Here is a 22,974-nt window from a genome sequence, read left to right on the forward strand (position 1 = left end):
CCTGGATACTTTTTTTGTATTTTTAGTAGAGATGGGGTTTCACCATGTTGGCCAGGATGGTCTCAATCTCTTGACCTTGTGATCTGCCCTCCTCAGCCTCCCAAAGTGCTGGGATTACTGGAGCCTCTTTCTTGTTTTCTTGGTTAATCTTCCTAATGGTCTATCAATTTTATTCGTCTTTTCAAAGAGGCAACTTTTTGTTTCATTTATCTTTTGTATTTTTTTGTTGTTTCAATTTCATTTCTGCTCTGATCTTGGTTATTTCCTTTCTTCTGCTGGACTTGGGTTTGGTTTGTTCTTGTTTCTCTAGTTCCTTGAGTGTGACCTTAGATTGTCTATTTGTGCTCTTTCAGACTTTTTGATGTAGATATTTAAGGCTATAAACTTTCCTCTTAACCACCTTTGCTGTGTCCCAGAGGTTTTGATAGGTTGTGTCACTATTGTCACTCAGTTCAAAGAATTTTTCAATTTCCATCTTGATTTGTTGACCCAGTGATAATTCAGGAGCAGGTTATTTAATTTCCATATATTTGCATGGTTTTGAAGGTTTCTTTTGGAGTTGATTTGCAGTTTATTCCACTGTGGTCTAAGAGAGTACTTGATATAATTTCAATTTTCTTAAATTTATTGAGACTTGTTTTGTGACCTATTGTATGTTCTATCTTGAAGAAAGTTCCATGCATTGATGAATAGAATGTATATTCTGCAGTTGTTGGATAGAATGTTCAGTAAATATCTATTAAGTCTGTTTGTTCCAGAGTATAGTGTAAATCCATTGTTTCTTTATTAACTTTCTGTCTTGATGACCTATCTGGTGCTGTTGGTGGAGTATTGAAGTCCCCCCCTGTTGTGTTACTGTCTGTCTCACTACTTAGGTCTAGTGGTAATTGTTTTATAAGTTTGGGAGCTCCAGTGTTAGGTGCATATATATTTAGGATTGTGATATTTTCCTGTTGGACAAGGCCCTTTATCATTATATGTTTCTCTTTGTCTTTTTAAACTGCTGTTGCTTTAAGTCTGTTTTGTCTGATATAAGAATAGCTACTCCTGCTTGCTTTTGGTGTCCATTTGCATGGAATGTCTTTTTCCTTAGGATGTTAAGTTTGTGTGAGTCCTTATGTGTTTACCTTAAGTTTATGTGAGTCCTTATGGGTTAAGTGAGTCTCTTGAAGGCAGCAGATACTTGGTTGGTGAATTCTTACCCATTCTGCAATTCTGTATCTTTAAAGTGGAACATTTAGGCCATTTACATCCAATATTAGTATTGAGATGTGAGGTACTCTTCCATTCATCATGGTATTTGTTGCATGTATACTTTTTTTTTTGAGACAGAGTCTTGCTTTGTTGCCCCGGCTGGAGTGCAGTGGTGTGATCTCAGCTCACTGCAACCTCTGCCTCCTGGGTTCACACCATTCTCCTGCCTCAGCCTCCTGAGTAGCTGGGACTATAAGCACCCGCCACCCTGCCCAATTTTTTTTTGTGTTTTTAGTAGAGACGGGGTTTCACTGTGTTAGCCAGGATGGTCTTGATCTCCTGACCTCATGATCTGCCCACCTTGGCCTCCCAAAGTGCTAGGATTACAGGCGTGAGCGACCACGCCTGGCCACCTTGGTTTTTTTAAACCGTATTTTTTTTTTTTTGAGACGGAGTCTTGCTCTGTTGCCCGGGCTGGAGTGCAGTGGCCGGATCTCAGCTCACTGCAAGCTCCGCCTCCCGGGTTTACGCCATTCTCCTGCCTCAGCCTCCCGAGTAGCTGGGACTACAGGCGCCAGCCACCTCGCCTGGCTAGCTTTTTGTGTTTTTTAGTAGAGACGGGGTTTCACCGTGTTAGCCAGGATGGTCTCAAACTCCTGACCTCGTGATCCGCCCGTCTCGGCCTCCCAAAGTGCTGGGATTACAGGCTTGAGCCACCGCGCCCGGCCTAAACCGTATTTTTGTTTTATAGGTCCTGTGAGATTTATGCTTTAAGGAGGTTCTGGTTTGATGTGTTTCCAGGATTTGTTTCAAGATTTAGAGCTCTTTTAGCAGTTTTGTAGTGCTGGCTTGGTAGTGGTGAATTATCTCAGCATTTGTTTGTCTGAAAAAGACTGTGTCTTTCCTTCATTTATGAAGCTTAGTTTCACTGGATACAAAATTCTTGGCTGATAATTGTTTTGTTAAAGGAGGCTGAAAATAGTGCCCTAATCCCTTTTAGCTTGTAGGATTTCTGGTGAGAAATCTGTTGTTAATCTGATAGGTTTATCTTTATAGATTACCTGATGCTTTTGCCTCACAGCTCTTAAGATTCTTTCCTTCAACTTGACTTTAGATAACCTGATGACAATGTGCCTAGGTGGTGATGTATTTGTGATGAATTTCCCAGGTGTTTTTTCAGCTTCTTGTGTTTGGATGTCTATAGGTCTCTAGCAAGGCTGGGCAAGTTTTCCTTGATTATTCCCCCAGATATGTTTCCCAAACTTTTAGATTTCTCTTCTTCCTCAGGAATGCCAATTATTCTTAGGTTTGGTTGTTTAATATAATTCCAAACTTCTTGGAGGTTATGTTCATTTTGTTAATTCTTTTTTCTTTGTTGGTTTGGGTTAATTCAAAAACCTTGTCTTCGAGCTCTGAAGTTCTTTCTTCTGTTTGTTCGATTCTGTTGCTGAGACTTTCCAGGAAATTTTGCATTTCTCTAAGTGTGTCCATTATTTCTTGAAGTTGTGATTGTTTTTTATTTATGCTCTCTATTTTACTGAAGATTCCCCTCATTTCTTGTATCATTTTTTGAATTTCCTTAAATTGGACTTCACTTTTTTTGGGTGCCTCCTTAATTAGCTTAATAATTGACCTTCTGAATTCTTTATCAGGTAAGTCAGGGATTTCTTCTTGGTTTGAATCCATTGCTGGTGCACTAGTGTGATTTTTGGGGGGTGTTAAATAACCTCATTTTGTCATGTTACCGGAATTGTTTTTCTGGTTCCTTCTCATTTGGGTGGGCTATATCGGGGGAAGATCTGCTGCTCAAGGCTGCCATCCAGACTCTTTTGTCCCATGTGGTATTCTTTTGATGTAGTGCTCTCCCCACTTTCCTAGGGTTGTGGCTTCCTGGGATCCGAGCTGTAGTGATTGTTATTTTTCTCCTGGATCTAACCACCCAGCAGGCTACCAGGCTCTGGGCTGGTATTGGGGGTTGTCTGCACAGACTCATGTGATGTGGATCATCTTTAGGTCTCACAGCCATGGATACCAGCACCAGCTCCGGTGGAGGTGGCAGGGGAGTGAAATGGACTCTGTGAAGGTCCTTAGTTGTGGTTGTTTAATGCACTGTTTTTGTGCTGGTTGGCCTCCTGCCATGAGGTGGTGCTTCCAAGAGAGCATCAGCTTTGGTAGTATAGGAAGGATCAGGCAGTGGGCAGGGCCCTAGAGCTCCCAAGAGAATATGACTTTTGTCTTCGGCTACCAGGGTGGGTAGGGAAGGACCATCATGTGGAGGGAGGGTTAGGTGTGTCTGAGCTCAGACTCTCCTTGGGCAGGGCTTGCTGCTGCTGCTGTGGGGTTGGGAGTATGGTTCCCAGGTCAATGGAGTTGTTCCCAGGAGGATTATGGCTGCTTCTGCTGCCTCATGCAGGTTGTCAGGGAAGTGGGGGAAAGCTGGCAATTACAGGCCTCACCCAGCTCCCATGCAACCCTAAAGGCCAGTCTCACTTTCACTGTGTACCCCACCCCGCAAGAGCACTGAGTTTGTTTCTAAGCAGTGGGTGAGCAGGGCTGGCAACTTTCCGTAGGCTACCAACCTCCCAGCTAAGCAAGCAAGGAGGGCGTTTGTGCCTCCCCACCTGCCAAATCTGCGCACTGAAATCATACACTCCTGTGAGTTCTGGCCAGGAGACTTCATATTTGGTTGGAATTGTTACAAAGTTCACCTGGAGGTTTCCTTCTCCCTTTGGTCTTTTCCCAGTTCCTCTGGCAGCCCTCCCCGAGGACTCCTGTGAGACAAGGTAGAAATGGCTTCCCAGGGCTTTTCCCACTGCTTCCTCTAACCATGTATTTTGCTTGGCTGTCAAATTTGACGCAGCTCCAGGTAAGGCCAGTTCCTTCTCCTGTGATCTAGACCTTCAGGTTCCTCAGTGGGGATGTGTGTTTGGGGGCGAATGATCCCCATTTCCCATGTTCACAGCCTGGGCACTCACAGTATTTTAGGTGTCTCCTGGGCCCTGCAGGAGCAATCCACTCCCTCTGCTTTTTGTATGAGAAAAAAAATCTGTATGGTGAATTTTGTCTTAAAGTAATAGTCCCAGCTACTCAGGAAGCTGAGGTGAGAGAATGGCATGAATCCAGGAGGCAGAGCTTACAGTGAGCCGAGATGGCACTACTGCACTCCAGCCTGGATGACAGAGTGAGACTCTGTCTCAAAAAAAGAAAAAAAGGAATATAACTGGTTGGGCTGGGCATGGTGGCTCATGCCTGTAATCCCAGCACTTTGGGGGGCTGAGGCGGGCAGATCACGAGGTCAGGAGATTGAGACCATCCTGGCCAACATGGTGAAACCCCATCTCTACTAAAAATACAAAAAAGTAGCTGGGTGTGGTGGCGGGCGCCTGTAGTCCCAGCTACTCTGGAGGCTGAGGAAGGAGAATGGCATGAACCCGGGAGGCAGAGTTTGCAGTGAGCCGGGATTGCACCACTGCACTCCAGCCTGGGCAATAGAGCTAAGGGAGGAGACCACCCCTCATATTGTCTTATGCCCAATTTCTGCTTCCAAAGAAAGAAGTAAAAACTAAAAGGCAGAAATGAAATTCACAGGCAGACAGCCCGGTGCCGCACCCTGGACCTGGTTAAAGATTGACCTCTGACCTAACCAGTTATCTATAGATTTCAGACATTGTATGGAAAAGCATTTGAAAATCCCTGTCCTATTCTGTTCCATTCTGATATTGGTGCATGCAGCCCCCAGTCACATACCCCCTGCTTGCTCAATCGATCACGACCCTCTCACGTAGACCCCCTTAGAGTTGTGAGCCCTTAAAAGGGACAGGAATTGCTCACTTGGGGAGGTCGGTTTTTGGAGATGTGAGTCTTGCTGAAGCTCCTGGCCAAATAAAGCCCTTCCTTCTTTAACTCAGTGTCTGAGGGGTTTTGTCTGTGGCTTGTCCTGATACAGAGTGAGACTCTGTCTCAAAAAACAAAATAAAACAATGACAACAAAAAAACCCCGTGGACTTGAGTGAAAAAAAATTCAGAAAAAAACTATAGTATACCTGTTATGGGATTCTACCCTGACCACTGTTTTTGAGCTCTTATTATTTTCCTACAACTTGGACTAAATCCTAAATCATGTCCTTGTTACAAGTCTCTAAAAATAGACTGGGTTTTAATTTTCATGTTTTTAGTTGACCTCCCAATGGAATAGGGTTTTAAAAAAATTCTGTCACATAAATTTTTTTAAATTTTATTTTAAAAAATGTACATTAAATTTAAATTTTAATGTACATTGTATTTCTACTACATATCTCTCATTGTCATACTTCTTCTGAGAAAACTAATTCCATGGTACTCCAAAGGCTAGAGATGATTCCACAAGTAATAACAGCTACAGATCAATGTCTTCAACAGGACTATTGGAAATGAACCTTCCCAGTGACAAGGGACACCTTGACACTTATATTTTGATCATCAAAGCTTTCTAGAAGAAAGACTTTTTATCAAGAGGGGGAGATGAGAGAAAACTTTTATCTGAGAAATGTGAGGTTTTTATTAGGCCCAGAGCAGCATTAAAATAAGACAGTAATCACATCCTACTCCCCGACTTTTTAGCTATGTATTTGTCTCCTGAAACTGCTTGTTATCACCATAAGTAGCTACAAATTAACCTAAAAGTGCCATGCTGCGCACTAAAACCCACACCCCATAGTTTAACAACATAAAGCCAATCAATAGCTTATTTTAATGTAAATTCTTGGTAAATAATTCAGGAACAGCCTCTTTTCTCCCTTTAAAAATCAATTTACAGGCTGGAAATGGTGGCTCATGCCTGTACTTCCAGTGCTTTGGGAGGCTGAGGTGGGAGGATCCCTTGAGGCCAGGAGTTTGAGACCAGCCTAAGCAACATAGCAAGACCCTGTCTCTGCAAGACTTTTAAAAAATGAGCTGTGCATGGTAATGTATGTCTGTAGTCCTAGCTACTGAGGGGTCCAAGGTGGGAGGATTGCTTGAGCCCAGGAATTCAAGGTTACAGAGAGCTATGATTGTGCCACTGCACTCCAGCCTGGACAACAGAGCAAGACCCTGTCTCTATTAAAAAATGAAAAAAAAATCAACTATAACTGCTGCTAACTGGAATGTATTTTCAGGGCAAATTAAATCTTTGATCCTGGGTTACAATTGTTAAGTTTGGCCTAAATAAACTGTCTACTTACATTAATTTTGACCCAGCTTCTTCCTTTTAGGTCATGTGGAATAAGGACAGTGAGAAATGGGTCTGATATCTCTTTCCTTGATTGTCTTTCTCTTTCAGCTGAATGCCAAGGCAGGAAGAAATGAAGAGTGGGAGCTTTTGAGGGTAAGGCTTTGCTATTCAAGCCTGGGCTGTCACGGGTGTAAATGTCACCTCTCCTGCCCACAGGTCTTGCGTGCACAACCATTGAGGTCCTTGGTTCCTAGAGCCAGGTCTTCTCAGAAATGGGGTTCTGAGAAAGAACTTGTGTGAGGGAATGAAAATGTGGACCCTTCTTCTCATTCTGCTCTGCTCTCTGGGGGATGACCCATGGATGGAGCTGGGTAGGGGTTATAAGCCAAAATTAAAATTCTAAGCCCACTACAACCAATGGGCCCCTCCTCTCAGACAAGGGCATTCCAAAGTTAACCTGAAAAACTAGTTCAGGCCATGACAGGAAGAGGGGGCCGGGCATGCTTCATTATGCTCCCCTCCCTTTGGAACTCAGGTACAAATGACCAACATTAACATTAAAACAGAGATCTTAAGACTTTTTATAACAATAAGATACCAAATTCCAGCCTGACTTGAATATAGCATTGTATGTCAGCGTGCAGGCCCTGAATGAAATCAAAGCATTTTATCCTAAAATGTATTTCTTTGACATATTTTGAAATGGCCCTGCAAAGCTGTTGTGGAGAAAATCTGCATTCTGCAGAGAATCCCTTTTCCTTTTCAGGTCTTTTCCCTGATCCAGGAGAGAATTACCTGAGTCTGGCACCTTTTAAAGTCAGATAAGAAACGTTTACAATCTGTTTTCTCTGAAGGCTGCTACCTGGAGGCTTCATCTACATAAGAAGAACTTTTGTCTCAACAGCCCTTTATCTTAACCCATACAGTCCCTTCTACTGACTCCAGGTCTTTAGATAAACTCTTTAAACCAAATGCCAATCAGAAAATCTTTGAATCTGCCTAAAAACTGGAAACCCCTGCTTCCAGTTTCCCTGTCCTTCTGGATCAAACCAATGTACATCTTATATGTCTTATGTCTCCCTAAAATGTGTAAAACCAAGCTGTAGCCTGACCACCTTGGGCTCATGTTCTCACAATCTTCTGGGGCTTGTCATGGGCCATTGGTCACTTGTATTTGGCCCAGAATATATCTCTTAAGATATTTTACAGTTTCACTCTTTGTCGACAAGGTCCTACTCACTTAGGACAGAGACATGGTGGGAGAATCACTGGACCTTGGGGGAAAAATGTTGAGGTCCTGACTTTGGACACATTGCTATCATCTCTAAATATCAGGCCCCTCCTGTGAGAGCGTATGTGGCCTCCCAGCAGGACCTGGTGCTATGACAGTCACCTGGACAGGTACAACAGCTCTGTGTAAAGGACACAGCACTGCACATGTTCAGCTTTGCTGTTATGGTCACTGATCTCACAGCTTGAAAATGAATTCCTGGAACTCTAAGGATCAATTTTAAAGTAGTCAGTGCCCAAAGAAAGATTCAACTCAGCCTCCAACGAGGACCCTTTGCTCCTACCTTCAACTACTATATGCCAGGCTCTTGTTCCCAGCTCACAGAATCACCTGAGAGGCCTCACAGTGATAACGGGCCAACTCTTACCTGAGGAAAGTGGTTCATCTCTTCCTTTATTCCAGATACCCCTTCCTCATTTCCCATGGAATTTCAGGGCCCCAGGGAGCATGGGATTGAGTTGGGAAGGAGAAACTTAGGGAATGAATTGACAGGACGTGTTGGTAAGAGGGATGAAAGCAGCATCAGAACCCAGGATTGGGGTCCTTGTCAGGATACTTGGCTGTCTGTCCTTTCTTTTCCTGGATGCACAGTTTGCTTCTTGCTCTTACAGGCACCTGCATAAGCTCCAATTTGAGGACAGAAAAGGATATTATGTATTCTAGGTCTGGAAAATAACCATGGGGTAGGTTCAGGGATGCTCTTGACTCTACTGTGAGAAGGCCAGGGTACAACTTCATTACCTGGCTCCATAAGCTCCTACCCTGGAGAACAACAGTAATATATTGGTTCCCAAGTTTTAACATCAATTCATAGCCAAAGTCCAGTAATCTCTGTCCTAGCCCAATTAGCCTCAGACTAGAAGGAAAAAACCTGCACTCCAACAAAATCAGAGTTACTGACCCATTACAATGAGGGTGATAACACCCCAGAACCGTGGGATGTCTCACCAAACTAAAGAAAACATAATTTATTATAAGACTTTGGGGAAGGGTGGAGTTTAAGTGAAATTTAAATAAAGCAGTGTTTTAATGGGTATGCAGCAAAGCAGGCTTGTGAGTAATGGGTCGTCAGGTCTGGACTGTGAAGTACACCCAGGCTCATTTCCTTGGGAACCACAAAATTAAGATAGGTGTAGAATATGGTGTCCAAAAACTTCTTATATGAATTGGGTTGTAAATTGAGGTTGCTTCTCTATGTCAAAGTGACAGATCTGCCAGGAAAGAGTAGTGTTTCATTCTTACTGATATAATTTCTAACATGTTTCTGTTAGTCTATGAGAGAACAAAGTTTCTCAGTAAGAAAGTAGAGGTTAAATTTTATCACATTCTACAGCTGCATATATCTCTGGCAGAAATAGTTTCTTATTAACTTTACAGCTGGTTTTATCTGTTATTCCAGTCTGATTAATAGCTTAACAGATTTTTCTTTCTCCATCCAAGGTGTTACTTCCTTATCCCTAAAAAAGTGGGTATTCTTGTCCTCTGATATATAGTTACCCTGGTAAATGGTCACATTCCCTTTGGCAAAGGGAATAAGATTTATAGCATAAAATTCAGAAGTGTAGCAAGATCTTTCAAGGGAAATCTGGCCTCTTTGTTTCATGAGGTTCTGGGTCAGAACTGGCTCAAGCCTAGGAAGTAAGTGAAGGTCGATGACTGTTGTGCTGATCCAAGTCGGGTGTCTGTAAAGGCTTAATGACTCACTGATACTGATAAAGACTTTAGTAGGCGGTCTACCTATTTCAGTCCATAGTCACCATCATCATTACTCAGGGTCAAAACCTCTATGGTCAAACCATTCTCATTACTATTGTGGCCCTGGGCCTGTTACAGTGACAACTTCCCTGTCTACAACTGGGTTACATGCTGCCATCTTGTCCTAACCATTCCCATTGAGTTAAAACCTCTTTTCTTTTATTTATTTCCTTCCTTCCTTTTTCCTTTCTTTCTTTCCTTTCTTTCTTTTTCTTTTTCCTTTTTCTTTCTTTCCCTCTCTTCCTTTTGTTTTTTTTTGAGGGGAATCTTGCTCTGTCACCCAGGCTGGAGTGCAGTGTGGCATGATGTTGGTTCACTACAACCTCCATCTCCTGGGTTCAAGTGATTCTCCTGCTTCAGCTTCCCGAGTAGCTGGGACTACACGCACCTGCCACCATATCTGGCTAATTATTGTATTTTTAGTAGAGATGGGGTTTCACCATGTTGTCCAGGCTGGTTTCAAATTCCTGAACTCAAGTGATCCACCTGCCTTGGCCTCTAAATTGCTGGGATTACAGACATGAGCCACTGTGCCCAGCCTAAATCCATTTTCATAACAGCTTCTCCTACTCCCTTTGATAGACTATATAAAACAGCCACTACAGAGTCGTTCCTGGATGTTACTATTCCCTCACCAATGCACTTCTCTAAGCCTGGGCAAAAGGAGTGCCCTCTTGTATCTCCTGAGCCTTTGAATCCATTGTCTGTTGTAAAATCAGGCAATTCTGCATGTCAGCCTCACTCAGTGTAGGCCATGACCAAATATAGTCTTCCATTTACAAGCTGCTACTAGTACAGTGAATCCACAGCCCGCCATGTGTGCACTCATATAACAAATCCAGTCCAATCTAACATTACATTATCTCTAGTCGAACAGCCTTAGAATCTGCTCCCTTTCATATCACCCACACTTCTGCCAACAGTAAGCTGGAAAAATCTTCCAATTATTTGGCACTCCCTCTCAGGTCACACTTTTCTCTCATGCCCCAGGTCTCCTGGAGTTTCATTACAGGAAGCAATCAAAGTTGGTTGGTTTTGAGAACAATCCACATGCCTGTGCAAAGTGACAGCTTTAAGAATAATATGTGGCCGGGCGCGGTGGCTCAAGCCTGTAATCCCAACACTTTGGGAGGCCGAGATGGGCGGATCACGAGGTCAGGAGATTGAGACCATCCTGGCTAACCCGGTGAAACCTCGTCTCTACTAAAAAATACAAAAACTAGCCAGGCGAGGTGGCGGGTGCCTGTAGTCCCAGCTACTCGGGAGGCTGAGGCAGGAGAATGGCGTAAACCCGGGAGGCGGAGCTTGCAGTGAGCTGAGATCTGGCCACTGCACTCCAGCCTGGGTGACAGAGCGAAACTCCGTCTAAAAAAAAAAAAAAAAATATGTGTAGCTGTAGGTAATTCATTTTGACATAGTTTTCTGCTATGTTATACTTATAATCAAACTTCTTTTCTCCCCCTCTCCATGAACACTGGACTTGTTTTTCCTTTTCTTTTTTATGCTATTACAGGAACAGCTGCTATTAAACATTTTGGGACACATCTTCTAGTTCTCATGCAAGCACATCCCCAACACATATGTGCAGGAGTGGAACTGGGTTGTGGGCTACATAATTTTTTTTTTGAGACGAAGTCTTGCTTTGTTGCCCAGGCTGGAGTGCAGGGGTGCTGTCTTGGCTCACTACAACCTCTGCCTCCCAGGTTCAAGTGATTCTCCTGCCTCAGCCTCCTGAGTAGCTGGGATTACAAGTTCCCACCACTACACTTGGCTAATTATTTTAGCAGAGACAGGGTTTTGCCATGTTCGCCATGCTGGTCTCAAACTCCTGACCTCAGGTGATCCACCTGCTTCGGCCTCCCAAAATGCTGGGATTACAGGTGTGAGCCAGTGCATCTGGCCAGGGCTAATTTTTAACTGTATTAATAATGCCAAAATATTTTCCAATGTGTCATACCAATTTCCACTCCTATCAACAGAGTATGAGAGTAACTGTTGCTAAATAATTTTGGTGTCATTGTCTGTCACATTTTTAATTTTTGCCAACCTAGTGAGGGTAAAATGACATCTTGCAATATCATTTTGCACGTCTGTGATTAATAATGACCTTTGCCCCTCTTTTCATACAAGTTGGTCATGGGAGTGTTTTGGGTGATGAAGAAGCCTTGGCAGATTTTATGACAGAGACAAATCCAACTCAGTCATGCTGCCTGGAGAGTCAGGGCCTCAGAAATTGGGATTAGAGGCAGGAGTTTTAGTCCTAAAGATCTTACAGATTCCCAACAATACAAAGTGCCTCCCACCCTACATGAAAATGGGCAATAATGGAATTCACTGATTACATTCTAATGTGTGTGAATACACGTATAAAACAAAAATTAACCTTAACAATTGGTGGGGAAGATTGACAGCACAGGACTATGCACAACAAATTAGCAGGCACTAAGGCAGAGTACTTTTCACAGCAGAAAGTCCAAATCTATCCCTTTCTGATGCACATCTTCAGTTTTGGGTCAAAAGCTAGTGGTGGAGGTCAAGGCCAAGGTCAACCTAAGGAGTCCACAATAGCATGCATCGGTGGAAATGTTGCAGGACAGACAGACATAGAGGAAAAAGTAAAAATGCTCTTGTGACCATCAGCACCTGCCTTCACTGCCTAGGGAGTCCCTTCTCCTTGTAGCAAAGGTTGAGCAAATTCTCTGGGATTTTCACTTAGTAACCTGATATTCTGGCAAGTCAGACAACTGAATTAACTACGTTGAATATTCCACTCCAACGCCCATACATGAACCTGTTTGTGCCCATAGCCTACTGCCTCACTGCTGTGATGTCTTGGGCAGATCCTGGAGCATGATTTTGAAGACAGACCAGGGCCCTTCTCTACATCCCACATCTCTGCCTCTCAAGTCCAGTCAGGCTATAAACATATGGCAGGGTGTAGACCATCAACTACTGTGAACTCTACCAGTTCAATGAGTAGCAAATAATGTCAACAAAGTATGGCCACAAAAGTTCTCTTCTGTCACAACCGACATAGCCTGTGGTGAAAATTGCTGACGCATAGAGATATGAGGGGTAGGAGACACCATCTATTTACTACATAGCACAAGTGGGAGAGAACTGTAACGAAATACCTTTCCCTCACTACATCCCAAGGTGACCTGCAAATATGCCACTTATTCTTTTCTCTTGTGAGTATAGTGAGCATGATTAAACACAGTGGCTCTCTGGGAAGAGCAAGAATAAAGGAGTCTTCAGAATGAGTTGTAAGATATGTATGATGCTTACTAAGTGGAACTCACAATTGTCCTGTTTAATGTCAGTCTCCTTGTTTTGAGAATGCTTCAGGTGACAAAGGCCTGTGTCAGCAGTATGGATCATGATGAGATTCCTGGAAGCCTGAACCTCTGCTGGTACAGGCATAAAACTCCTCCAGAAATGGCTTCTTTTTATTAACTAAAGAAACTGAAAATGCCTTTCTCCTCTCAATTTTAATGTAATTGGTGAAGCAGCCAGGAGAGGCGAGTGTGGTGGTACACACCTGTGGTCCCTGCTACTCATGAAGTTGAGGCAGGGGAATCGCTTGAGCCCAGGAGTTCAAGGTTACAGTGAACTATGATTGCACCACTGCACTCCACCCTGGGCAACACAGCATGATACTGTCTCAAAAAAAAAAAAAAAAATGCTAGGAAGTACCAAATGTATGATTGATCTATGTCAATCATTGCATAGAGCAGAGACCATCTAGCTCCCAACCAACATTAATGCCATCACCAAGCCAAGTAATTAGGAAACAGAAATTTTTGATTGAATAGAGAACCTTAAAAGCCATGATAAATAAAATTCAGTATAATTTGGATGAAATATTTAATGGAAAATAAAAACTTATTCCAAATGGATAAGGTTAATCTGGAGAAATGTTTCAGCCATAAAACCTAAAACTGGATTTGAGTAAACACTGAGGTTCTTAGTTAAGTAAACACCTCCATTGTATGTAAACAGGTTTAAAACAAAAAAAAAATTATTTTCTGATTTGGTTCTGTAATCATGGGCCTCAGAGAAAGACACTGCCACAGCTTCCTAACCCTTTTGGCATTTTTTTTTTCCTGGAGTCTTGATTTGTGGCCAGGCTGGAGTGCAGTCATGCAATCTTGGGTCACTGCAACCTCCACCTCCTGGGTTCAAGCGATTCTCCTGCCTCAGCATGCCAAGTAGCTGGGACTGCAGGCGCCCACCACCATGCCCAGCTAATTTTTGTATTTTGTAGAAATGGGGTTTCGCCATGTTGGCCAGGATGGTCTTGATCTCTTGACCTCGTGACCTGTCTGCCTCAGCCTCCCAAAGTGCTGGGATTACACGCATGAGCCAACGTGTCCAGCTCCCTTTTGTCATCTCTTGATGGAACCTCAAAGAAGAGATCCTTGGGGGAAACAATTTCTTTTTGCTTCCTTCTTGAAAGTTCTCTAGAAGAAGTTGTAACTGGGTAAGTCCCTGGCTCAGCCTGCAGACAAGAGAGCGGGGTGAGTTGACATTGAGTTTTCACTTAACTTCAGGAGATTAAGGTTTCCAGTCACCTCAGGAAAAGACAAGAACTCTGTTCTTGCAGTGGAACATAGCTATCTGTGATGGGTAAGTGAAGATATAACCCACAGGCTCCCGTTCTTGGACATTTTCCTGATTTTTCTTCATGACAACACATCTAGAAAACCCATCTACCAAATCCTATTTAAGTAAAATGTTGGGGTCTGCGTGTTTCCTAAACAAAGGAATGAACACACAAGACAACACAGGATGAGACAAACATGGTGGCCATCCGGAACGACACGCTCTGCTTTATTTTATACAGTCGTTTGTGGAATGTTGCCAAGTCACAAGACACATTGTTGTTTTTCTGACCTTTCCCTGACTTTCTGGATTTTCAAGATGTTTACACATAAACCAGCCCACAGGGTCTGCTGTTTGCAGCTGGCTCCTTTGTCCTCCCTGTTTGCAGGGAAGGAATGCCCTGCTTCGTTTGCAAGAGCAGAACTTATCGGGAACGTCTCATTTGCGAGCACGTAGTCCTCTACATTTCCCCTTTCTTTATTTACAAGTTTGAATTTCTTTCAAAACCATCATTACATGTTGGGCTCACTGGGATTCGGTGTTTGCCCTTTGGCACCGTCTCCAGCAGACTGTGAAAATGACAAAGGCAAGAACAACAATCAACATATTACTAGAAAGAGAGGTCAGCAAAGTTTTTACAGGGCTCATAGGGTTCAAAGACGTCAAACTTTGTGCAATACCAGTCATCAAATCTGCACCAGTCAGCAACAGTAACTGATTGCAAAATGTTTCAGAAATGTTCTGTGTTAATTCTTGTATTTCTGGGGAAAGATTATTATGACCAATTAAAAGTCTCTTTATCTCAGTCCAATTATTTACAGTGCTGTTAAAAGGAACAGGAGTAATACAAAATTGGGTAGTATTCCAATCACATTTCAACAAAGCTCGGGTACTCAACACTGTTAGCTGATCTCCCAACCAAGAAACCACTTGCTCCAGATTATCCACTCGTTCAGTCAAATGAGCACCTATGTCTCGTTGCTGCTGCCACAACAAATGTGATTGTTCATGCCATTGTTGCACAAATTCTGCATTTTGTATACTCTGGTGTAGAGCTAATCCAGCAACAGCGGCGGTGGAAGCAATTGCTGGAAGTCCCACCACTGCTGCTATGATGACCCCAACAATTCTCCGGCTGCAGTGGACAAGATCTTGCATTACTTTGTAAATTTGAGTAACCCCAGCAGATTCACTCCAGGCATGTGTTAAGTTCACGGGTAGCCAGGTTTCTTTTCTGGCTCTTAGTATATATATAAATCGGAATGAGACTCATTCCAATTATTATTCCACCAAGTAGTATTTATACAACTTAAGAATGTACAACTGTTTGCACAGTTAACTACCCCTGTATTATTATCCCATTTAAAAATTCCTGTCAACAAGGCTTTCTTACACATGCAATAACATATCTAGAACTGTTTCAATGCAAAATTATATGGAAAGGGTTAGCAATATTAGTAAGATTTAAGGACATGTTTCCCGTGAAAGTGAACATTGGTTTACCAGCAGCTAGCAACTTCCAAATATGACTTTGTATTTGTGAGGTATTAGCCAAATGTGGCATAGGGGGTGATAAACCACCATCATGCCAGATAATAGTTTCATTGACATCCACAGAAATGCTGTGATTACCTTTATGCCAGCGCAGATGACATGGCTGAATTTAGTCTGAAAATCTCCATGTACACTCCAATCTTTAACAAGGTATTTACGACTCTTCCCTTTTACTTCTAACAACAATCGTGGCCCACTACCTCTACATCTAGTCCACTCTAGTTGGGAAACACCTCCGGACACATCAGGGATAGGGCATAAAGACAATGTACTTGGCAGAGTTTCATTAAGTACTGCAGTATGATTATACTTAAAACTTTGAGCCACAATAATCATAGTAAAGGCAGAGATATGACTATGGTTATAGCGAACAACCCAAGCCTCATGAGAAAGATGCAGACAATGTGGACTACTCCCAAGACATATAGGTAACCCTTCAACCCAAATTGATATGAACTATTTACTGTGCCAGTGTCTAATTCAGGATCCTGGTTTAAAAAAGGCAATGGCGGCCGGGTGCGGTGCCTCAAGCCTGTAATCCCAGCACTTTGGGAGGCCGAGACGGGCAGATCACGAGGTCAGGAGATCAAGACCATCCTGGCTAACACGGTGAAACCCCGTCTCCACTAAAAAAATACAAAAATCTAGCCGGGCGAGGTGGCGGGCGCCTGTAGTAGTCCCAGCTACTTGGGAGGCTGAGGCAGGAGAATGGCGTAAACCCGGGAGGCGGAGCTTGCAGTGAGCTGAGATCCGGCCACTGCACTCCAGCCCGGGCGACAGAGCGAGACTCTGTCTCAAAAAAAAAAAAAAAAAAAAAAAAAAAGGCAATGGCATCCAAGCAGTATCATTAGTAAATACTGGGACTTCTCTGTCTCTCCAGGCCACACCTTGATATAAGGGTGGAAAAGGAATATAAGCCCAGTATGTAAATTCTCCAGCCATTACCTGACAATTTACTACAGCCAGCATAGCCAGGAATAAAGTCAGTGTGGTTTTGGGCTGCCCAGCTTGTTGAACAACCCCTTCAGCTTCCTGAGTAAGCTTTTTCAGTTGACTCCATGTCGGGGGCTCCGCACGTCGAGTCCCGAAGGTGAATGTTCTCTGAGCGCTCAGATTCAGCTCCTGAAATTCCTTGAGGAACTCTTTGGATCGGCTCCTCTTCGCCATGGCACTGCTTCAGCTGTCGAGATGGAAACCACTCATCTCCGGCACCTGTACGGACAAGAGCATAGCCTCGGCCCCACTGTAAAACTTTTCCTTTTAAATATTGCCCTTGTAATGAAGGATAATACATCCACAGATTACTGTTTTGTGGCTTTCCTAAAGGCTGTTGAAAATGTTTCACCGCTGCAGACTGCTGTAATTGGCGCCAATGGTTGAGAAAATGTAAAGTAAAAAGGGCTTTCAGAATTTGATGTTTTGGGGAATCTCGCCCATCTCCCCCTTTTTGTTTTAAAAGTTGTAATTTTAAGGTAGCATTGGCTCTTTCAATAATTGCTTGACCTTGACTGTTAAATGAAATACCAGTGGAATGATGAATATGATATAAAGAAAGGAAGGCAGCCAATTTATGAGAGCAATAAGCAGGGGCATTATCAGTTTTTAGTTCAGCAGGAACTCCCCTAACCACCAAAGCAAGTAAGTAAATGAGTAATAACAGAGTCAGCCTTTTCAGAAGGCAATGGTGTAGCCCACTGGAAATGTGACCAGGTATCAATTGTATGATGAACATATTTTAAATGGCCAAAAGAAGGAACATAAGTTACATCCATTTGCCAAATGTGATTTTGTTGAATGCCTCGAGGATTAATACCTGGACTTTTAAAAAGGTGCAATAATAGGAGCACAAGATGGGCAGGCTCTGACAATAGCTCAGTCTTGATGGCGTGTTATAGAAAATCGCCATTGTAATCCTAAACTATTAGTATGATGTAGTTGGTGCTCATCCTGAGCCCGTTGGACACTTCCAATAAGTAAGGAATCAATCTGGTTATTCCCAAAAGTTAAAGGTCCTGGCAACACCAAATGGGAGCAAATATGAGTGATGAAAAGGGGGGCAGTGCGAGAAGTAAGAGCTATAAATAATAAAGAAAATAATTTTTGTAAATGAGTTTGAGGAAATAACAGTAAAGAAGTTTGAGATATATATTTAGTTACGTATACAGCGTATTGGGAATCACTAACTATATTACAAGGGGTTTGAGGCCAATCTTGTAGAACCATAAGAATGGCAAAAAGTTCTCCTTGTTGTACTGATTCAAATGGGTAGTGAGAAATTTTTGAATTATCTGATGTCCAGTATCCAGCTTTTCCATTGCTGGAAGCATCAGTAAAAAAGGTAGGACCTTTAACTGGAGTGTAAGAGATAGGATTATATGGCAATAAAGAATATTGTTGCAGAAAAGCAAATAATTTATTACTAGGATAATGCTGAGAAAAAGAACCAGTATACTCAGCGCAAGCCACTTGCCAACCCTCATGAGTTTCCAGCAGAGATTCAATGTATTGATTAGATAATCGGGTAATAATATTTGTAGGGTCAGCACCAAGCAACTGATGAGCTCGATGTCGTCCTTTAATAATTAATTCAGCCAATTTATCAATATATAGGTGAATTTTCTTAATGGCTTTATTAGCCAAAAACAGCCACTCCAGAATATTATTATCTTGGTGTAAAACGGCCGTTGGTGAATGGGGAGTATGAAAAAGACACAACAAAAGTGGAAGATTGGGTGCAATATAATCAAGGTGAGCTTCACTAATTCTATTTTCTACAAATGACAATTCTTCTTCTGCTACAGGGGATAATTGACGAGAACTATTTAAATCTGAATCTCCTTCCAAGGTAGCAAATAGATGTCGTAATTTGTAAGTAGGTGTGCCTAAGATGGGGTGAAGCCAATTTATGTCTCCTAGCAATTTTTGAAAATCATTGAGTCAAAAGTTGATCTCTTCGAATTTGAACTTTTTGTGGCCAAATCTGCTTTTCTGCTAACAGGTATCCCAAATATTGAATAGGAAATTGAGTCTGTATTTTCTCAGAAGAAATATGTAAATTATATTGGGTTAATTGTTGTTGTAAGACCTGAAAAACTTGACCTTGTAGGACTTCATCAGGAGTTGCTAATAGAATATCATCCATATAATGGTATATTAACATAGAAGGGAATTGACATCTAACAGGATTTAAGGCTCTATGAACAAACCCTTGACAAAAGGTAGGACTATTAAGCATACCTTGAGGAAGAACTTTCCATTGATATGTTTGAGTAGGCTGTCCATTATTATATTCAGGAACAGTAAAGGCAAAATGTTCACAATCTTGGGGTTGTAACGGGATAGTAAAAAAAAAATCTTTAAGATCTATAACCATTAATTTCCAATTTTGTGGGATAAGAGCTAGATTAGGAAGCCCAGGTTGTAAAGTCCCCATAGGTTGAATACAAGCATTTACAGCTCTAAGATCAGTTAATAAGTGCCATTTTCCATTTTTCTTCTTAAGGACAAACACAGGGGAATTCCATGCAGAAGTACTTGGTTCAATATGCCCCTCGGCCAATTGTTCCTTAACTAAATTCTTTAAAGCCTCAAGATTTTCTTTAGATAATGGCCACTGTTCCACCCAAACAGGAGTTGTAGTTTTCCACTTCAATTGTAAAGCTTGAGGCTTGTGGACAGTGGCTAAGAGTTTAAAGGATTGTAGCCCATTTTGAACATTATATTTTTGGCAGCTGAAGAAATATGAGGAATGCTTAAAAAGGCACCAAATTGTTGTAAAAGATCACGGCCCCAAAGGTTAATATTAATGGGAACAATATAAAAGAACACTTTTCCTTGTTGTCCTTCAGGTCCTACACAGCTCAGGGGCTTGACACTGTGGTAGACTATAGAAGCAGTACCTAGGCCGGATAGAGTAACTCATACTCGTTTCTTTTTCTAATGATCAGGCCATTGAGCCAAACACATAATAGATACATCTGCTCCTGTGTCGACTAATCCCTCAAAAAGTATCCCATTAATTTGCGATGAACATAAAGATTTTTGATCAGAAACTAAAGTTTCCCAGAAAACAGTTTTCCCAGTACTACTGAAACCTCCTTGACGAGACACATCTCTAGATAAGAGAGGAAAAAAAAGCAATAAAGCAATTGTGCAATACATTCCCCTGCCTCTAGGTGCATAAATTGTGAGACTTGTACCATAATAAGGATTCTATCAGTAAAATCAGGATCAATAATTCCTGGGACCACCATTAACCCCCACATAGTGCTGCTGCTTTGACCTAACAAAAGTCCTACATGTGCCTTTGGCAAAGACTCCAGTAGTTAATTTATATATTCCTTCATTAGGAGACAGAGTATAAGGTTGAGTAATAGCTAAGTTAGCAGCAGCACTCTGCTTAGTTGCAGCAAAAAGCTGGGAAACAGTGGTAGGGGGTGATACCCTTAAGGATGACTCGAAGTCATTCCTTGATGTTGTAAGCCATCGCTCACTGGGTATTGCGGTAGGCCTGCATTGTAACTGTTGGGGTCTCAAGCCTGTGGGCCCCGGTTCCCATTTCCTGGGAGGGGTGACAATAAATTTCCACTCTTATCAGTTTTTGAACGGCATTCATTTGTACAATGTTTACCTTTTCCCCATCGTTTGCACTCCCCAGAGTGTAACTTTTTCTCTTTTGCGGTCTGGAAGCCCAGTTTTTTCAGACATTCTTTCTTAAAATGGCCGGGTTTCCCACAATGAAAACATACACCTTGTTTAGAATTATTCTTTAAGGCCTTAGAATGTGCTCCAGCAAACAACTGAGCATTGTAAATAGCTCCTCCAATGCCTGCACAAGCCCGAATATACTCATCTAAATTAGCTCCACTGGCCTTTAAAGGTCTTAATAATTTTTGACACTCAGGATTAGCATTTTCAAAGGCCAGCGTATCCAGAAGAATTTTAGAAGCAGGGCCCACACCTACTGTCTTCAATACAGCATCTTGAAGACGGGCTACAAAATCTGGATACGGCTCATTGGCTCCTTGTAAGATTTTTACAAATGATAAAGAAGTTTTACCTGCTATCTCAACTTTAGTCCATGCTTTTAGAAACAGAGTTTTAATCTGAGTGAGGGCAATATCATCTAGGCCTGCTTGAACATTAAGAGTGGTGTATTGTCCAGAATCCGTAAGCTGTTCTTCAGTAGGTCCTAGGGGATTTCGGGTAGCATTTTTTCTAGCTTGTACTCTTGGTTCCTCCCACCACCAACTTTTTAATTGAAGCCATTGTGAACGATCAAGGACAGCCTGTCCCAACGTTTCCCAGTCAATAGGAACCATCATATGTTCTGAAGAGAAGGAATCGAGAAGGCCAAGAACAAACGGTGACTGAGGTCCATAATTAGAAATTGCAGCTTTCATTTCTTTCAAAAATTTAAATTGTAGGGCTGTAAAAGTCACATTCTGGCCACCGTTTGGGAACTGAGCATTGAGGCCAAAAGCAGCCCGTGTTATGGGGAATAAATCTAATTCCTCAAAATCATCCTTTTCCTTCGATTCCTTCTTTTCTCCTACAGGAGTAAAAGGCACAGAGAAAACCTGACCTGACATAGGCAAAGAGGTTGGAGGTGGAGGCAAAGGGAAATCTTTTTCCAAAGGAGCAGAAGGGAAGGCTCGTGGCAGAGAGATAGGAGAAACAGGAGCAGCGGTACCTTGCAATTTTAACAACTGTTGTAACATCTCTAAAATATGCTGCATATCAGAATTTCCTTCAGATGAAGGAGGCATTAGCTCTTCTTCCAATTCCTTGTCCTCAACAACCAGGGCATAAATATGTTCCTCTCTAGGATCATTCCTCTCTAAAGCTTCAGATGCTTCACCTCCTGTGGCAGTATCACCACACTCTGAGTCAGTTTCAAGTAACTCTAATGCCTGAGTAATGGAACTACACAAAGTCCACAAAGTCAGAGGCATTGTTTGCCCTCGCTGATGAGCTCGATGCAGGACTTTAACCCCTTGTAACCATTCCTTTCGATTTAACTGCACTTTGGTTTGATATTGAAACCAGTAAAAATGTTGTTGAACATGGACAAACAATCACTTCAAAGTCTTTTCTTTTACTTCTACTCCTATAGACATCAACAATCCCTGGAGTAACTGCAAATATTCAGAGGCCAGAGAGGTGGAATTCCCCATAATTTTCCTGTGGGTCCCCCTTCATTTATTTACCTGCCCGGGGTGTTCCCCCTCCGGTTCCTTGCTCTCATGGAGCCACGGATCCTGCTCGCTGCACCAGATATTGGGGTCCACGTGTTTCCTAAACAAAGGAATGAACACACAAGACAACACAGGACGAGACAAACATGGCAGCCACCCCGAACGACACACTCTGCTTTATTTTATACAGTCATTTGTGGAATGTTGCCAAGTCACAAGACACATTTTTGTTTTTCTGACCTTTCCCTTTCTGGATTTTCAAGATGTTTACACATAAACCAGCCCCCAGGGTCTGCTGTTTGCAGCTGGCTCCTTTGTTCTCCCTGTTCGCAGGGAAGGAACGTCCTGCTTCGTTTGCAAGAGCAGGACTTATCGGGAACGTCTCGTTTGCGAGCACATAGTCTTCTACAGTAAAATGTACAATTTCCCATTTTGAATTAGTTGGATATATTGGGCCAGCTACAAGACTGCAAGCTCCTTGCTGGCAGCATCTTAACTCTTGGAAACCTGGAGGTGGAGTACAGTGTTATTTGACTTTTTAGCAAGGTCTCAACTATTTTAATCTACACAAAGACTCACTTTATTTCTTAACAACTTTTGCTTATAATCATGTTTCTCTTCCCTGTGAATTATCTGATGTTGAAAAATAATACTTCTGAAGCTTAAGGTACCATACTCTTTATCACAAAATAAAAACATTTTGAAGGGGCCCAAACAAACAAAGAAACCCCAGCCTGGTTCCATCACACTTGGAAGTGCAAGGATCTCAACTACTTTCTCTGAAGTTGAAATAAATGATACAAAAAAAAAAAAAAAAAAAAAAAAAGAAAAGAAAAGAAAAGCAAGTGGTCTCAAGTGAAATACCTAACTGTACCTTAAGGTCTGGTGCTATGAAATGCATCTAAATAATTAAGTTTCACATATCTACAGGGCTCAAGGGGGCCCATCCTGTGAATCTGAAACAAGGTGTGCTATTGTGGGACTGTCGCTATACACTTCAGCAGCCTGACTTTAGTAAGCAGCTTACTGGGAGAGTGAAATCCCTTAAGAATTGAATCTCCAAAAGGAAAACCATAAAGTGACTCATTTCTCACCAGCATGATTCTCGTATAACTGTGAAGAATTTATAATCAGTTACTCTCCATTGTGAACCATACAATGTTGAATGAAAGATGACTGTGCACTAG

At 42.2% G+C, this 22,974-nt stretch overlaps 1 protein-coding gene across 1 annotated transcript in view; it reads right to left on the bottom strand.

Moving 5' to 3' along the window:
* Nucleotides 1–21,934: 21,934 nt before the first annotated feature.
* LOC104671643 (zinc finger protein 252-like) overlaps nt 21,935–22,974 on the bottom strand; it is a 38,605-nt gene continuing 37,565 nt past the window's right edge. Inside the window, 1 exon segment of the mRNA XM_010375171.2 lies at nt 21,935–22,973. Coding sequence (XP_010373473.2) covers nt 22,922–22,973 — 52 coding nt within the window. The 3' untranslated portion in view covers nt 21,935–22,921.

Source organism: Rhinopithecus roxellana, chromosome 17 (genome assembly GCF_007565055.1).
Source record: "Rhinopithecus roxellana isolate Shanxi Qingling chromosome 17, ASM756505v1, whole genome shotgun sequence".
Lineage (NCBI taxonomy): Eukaryota > Metazoa > Chordata > Mammalia > Primates > Cercopithecidae > Rhinopithecus > Rhinopithecus roxellana.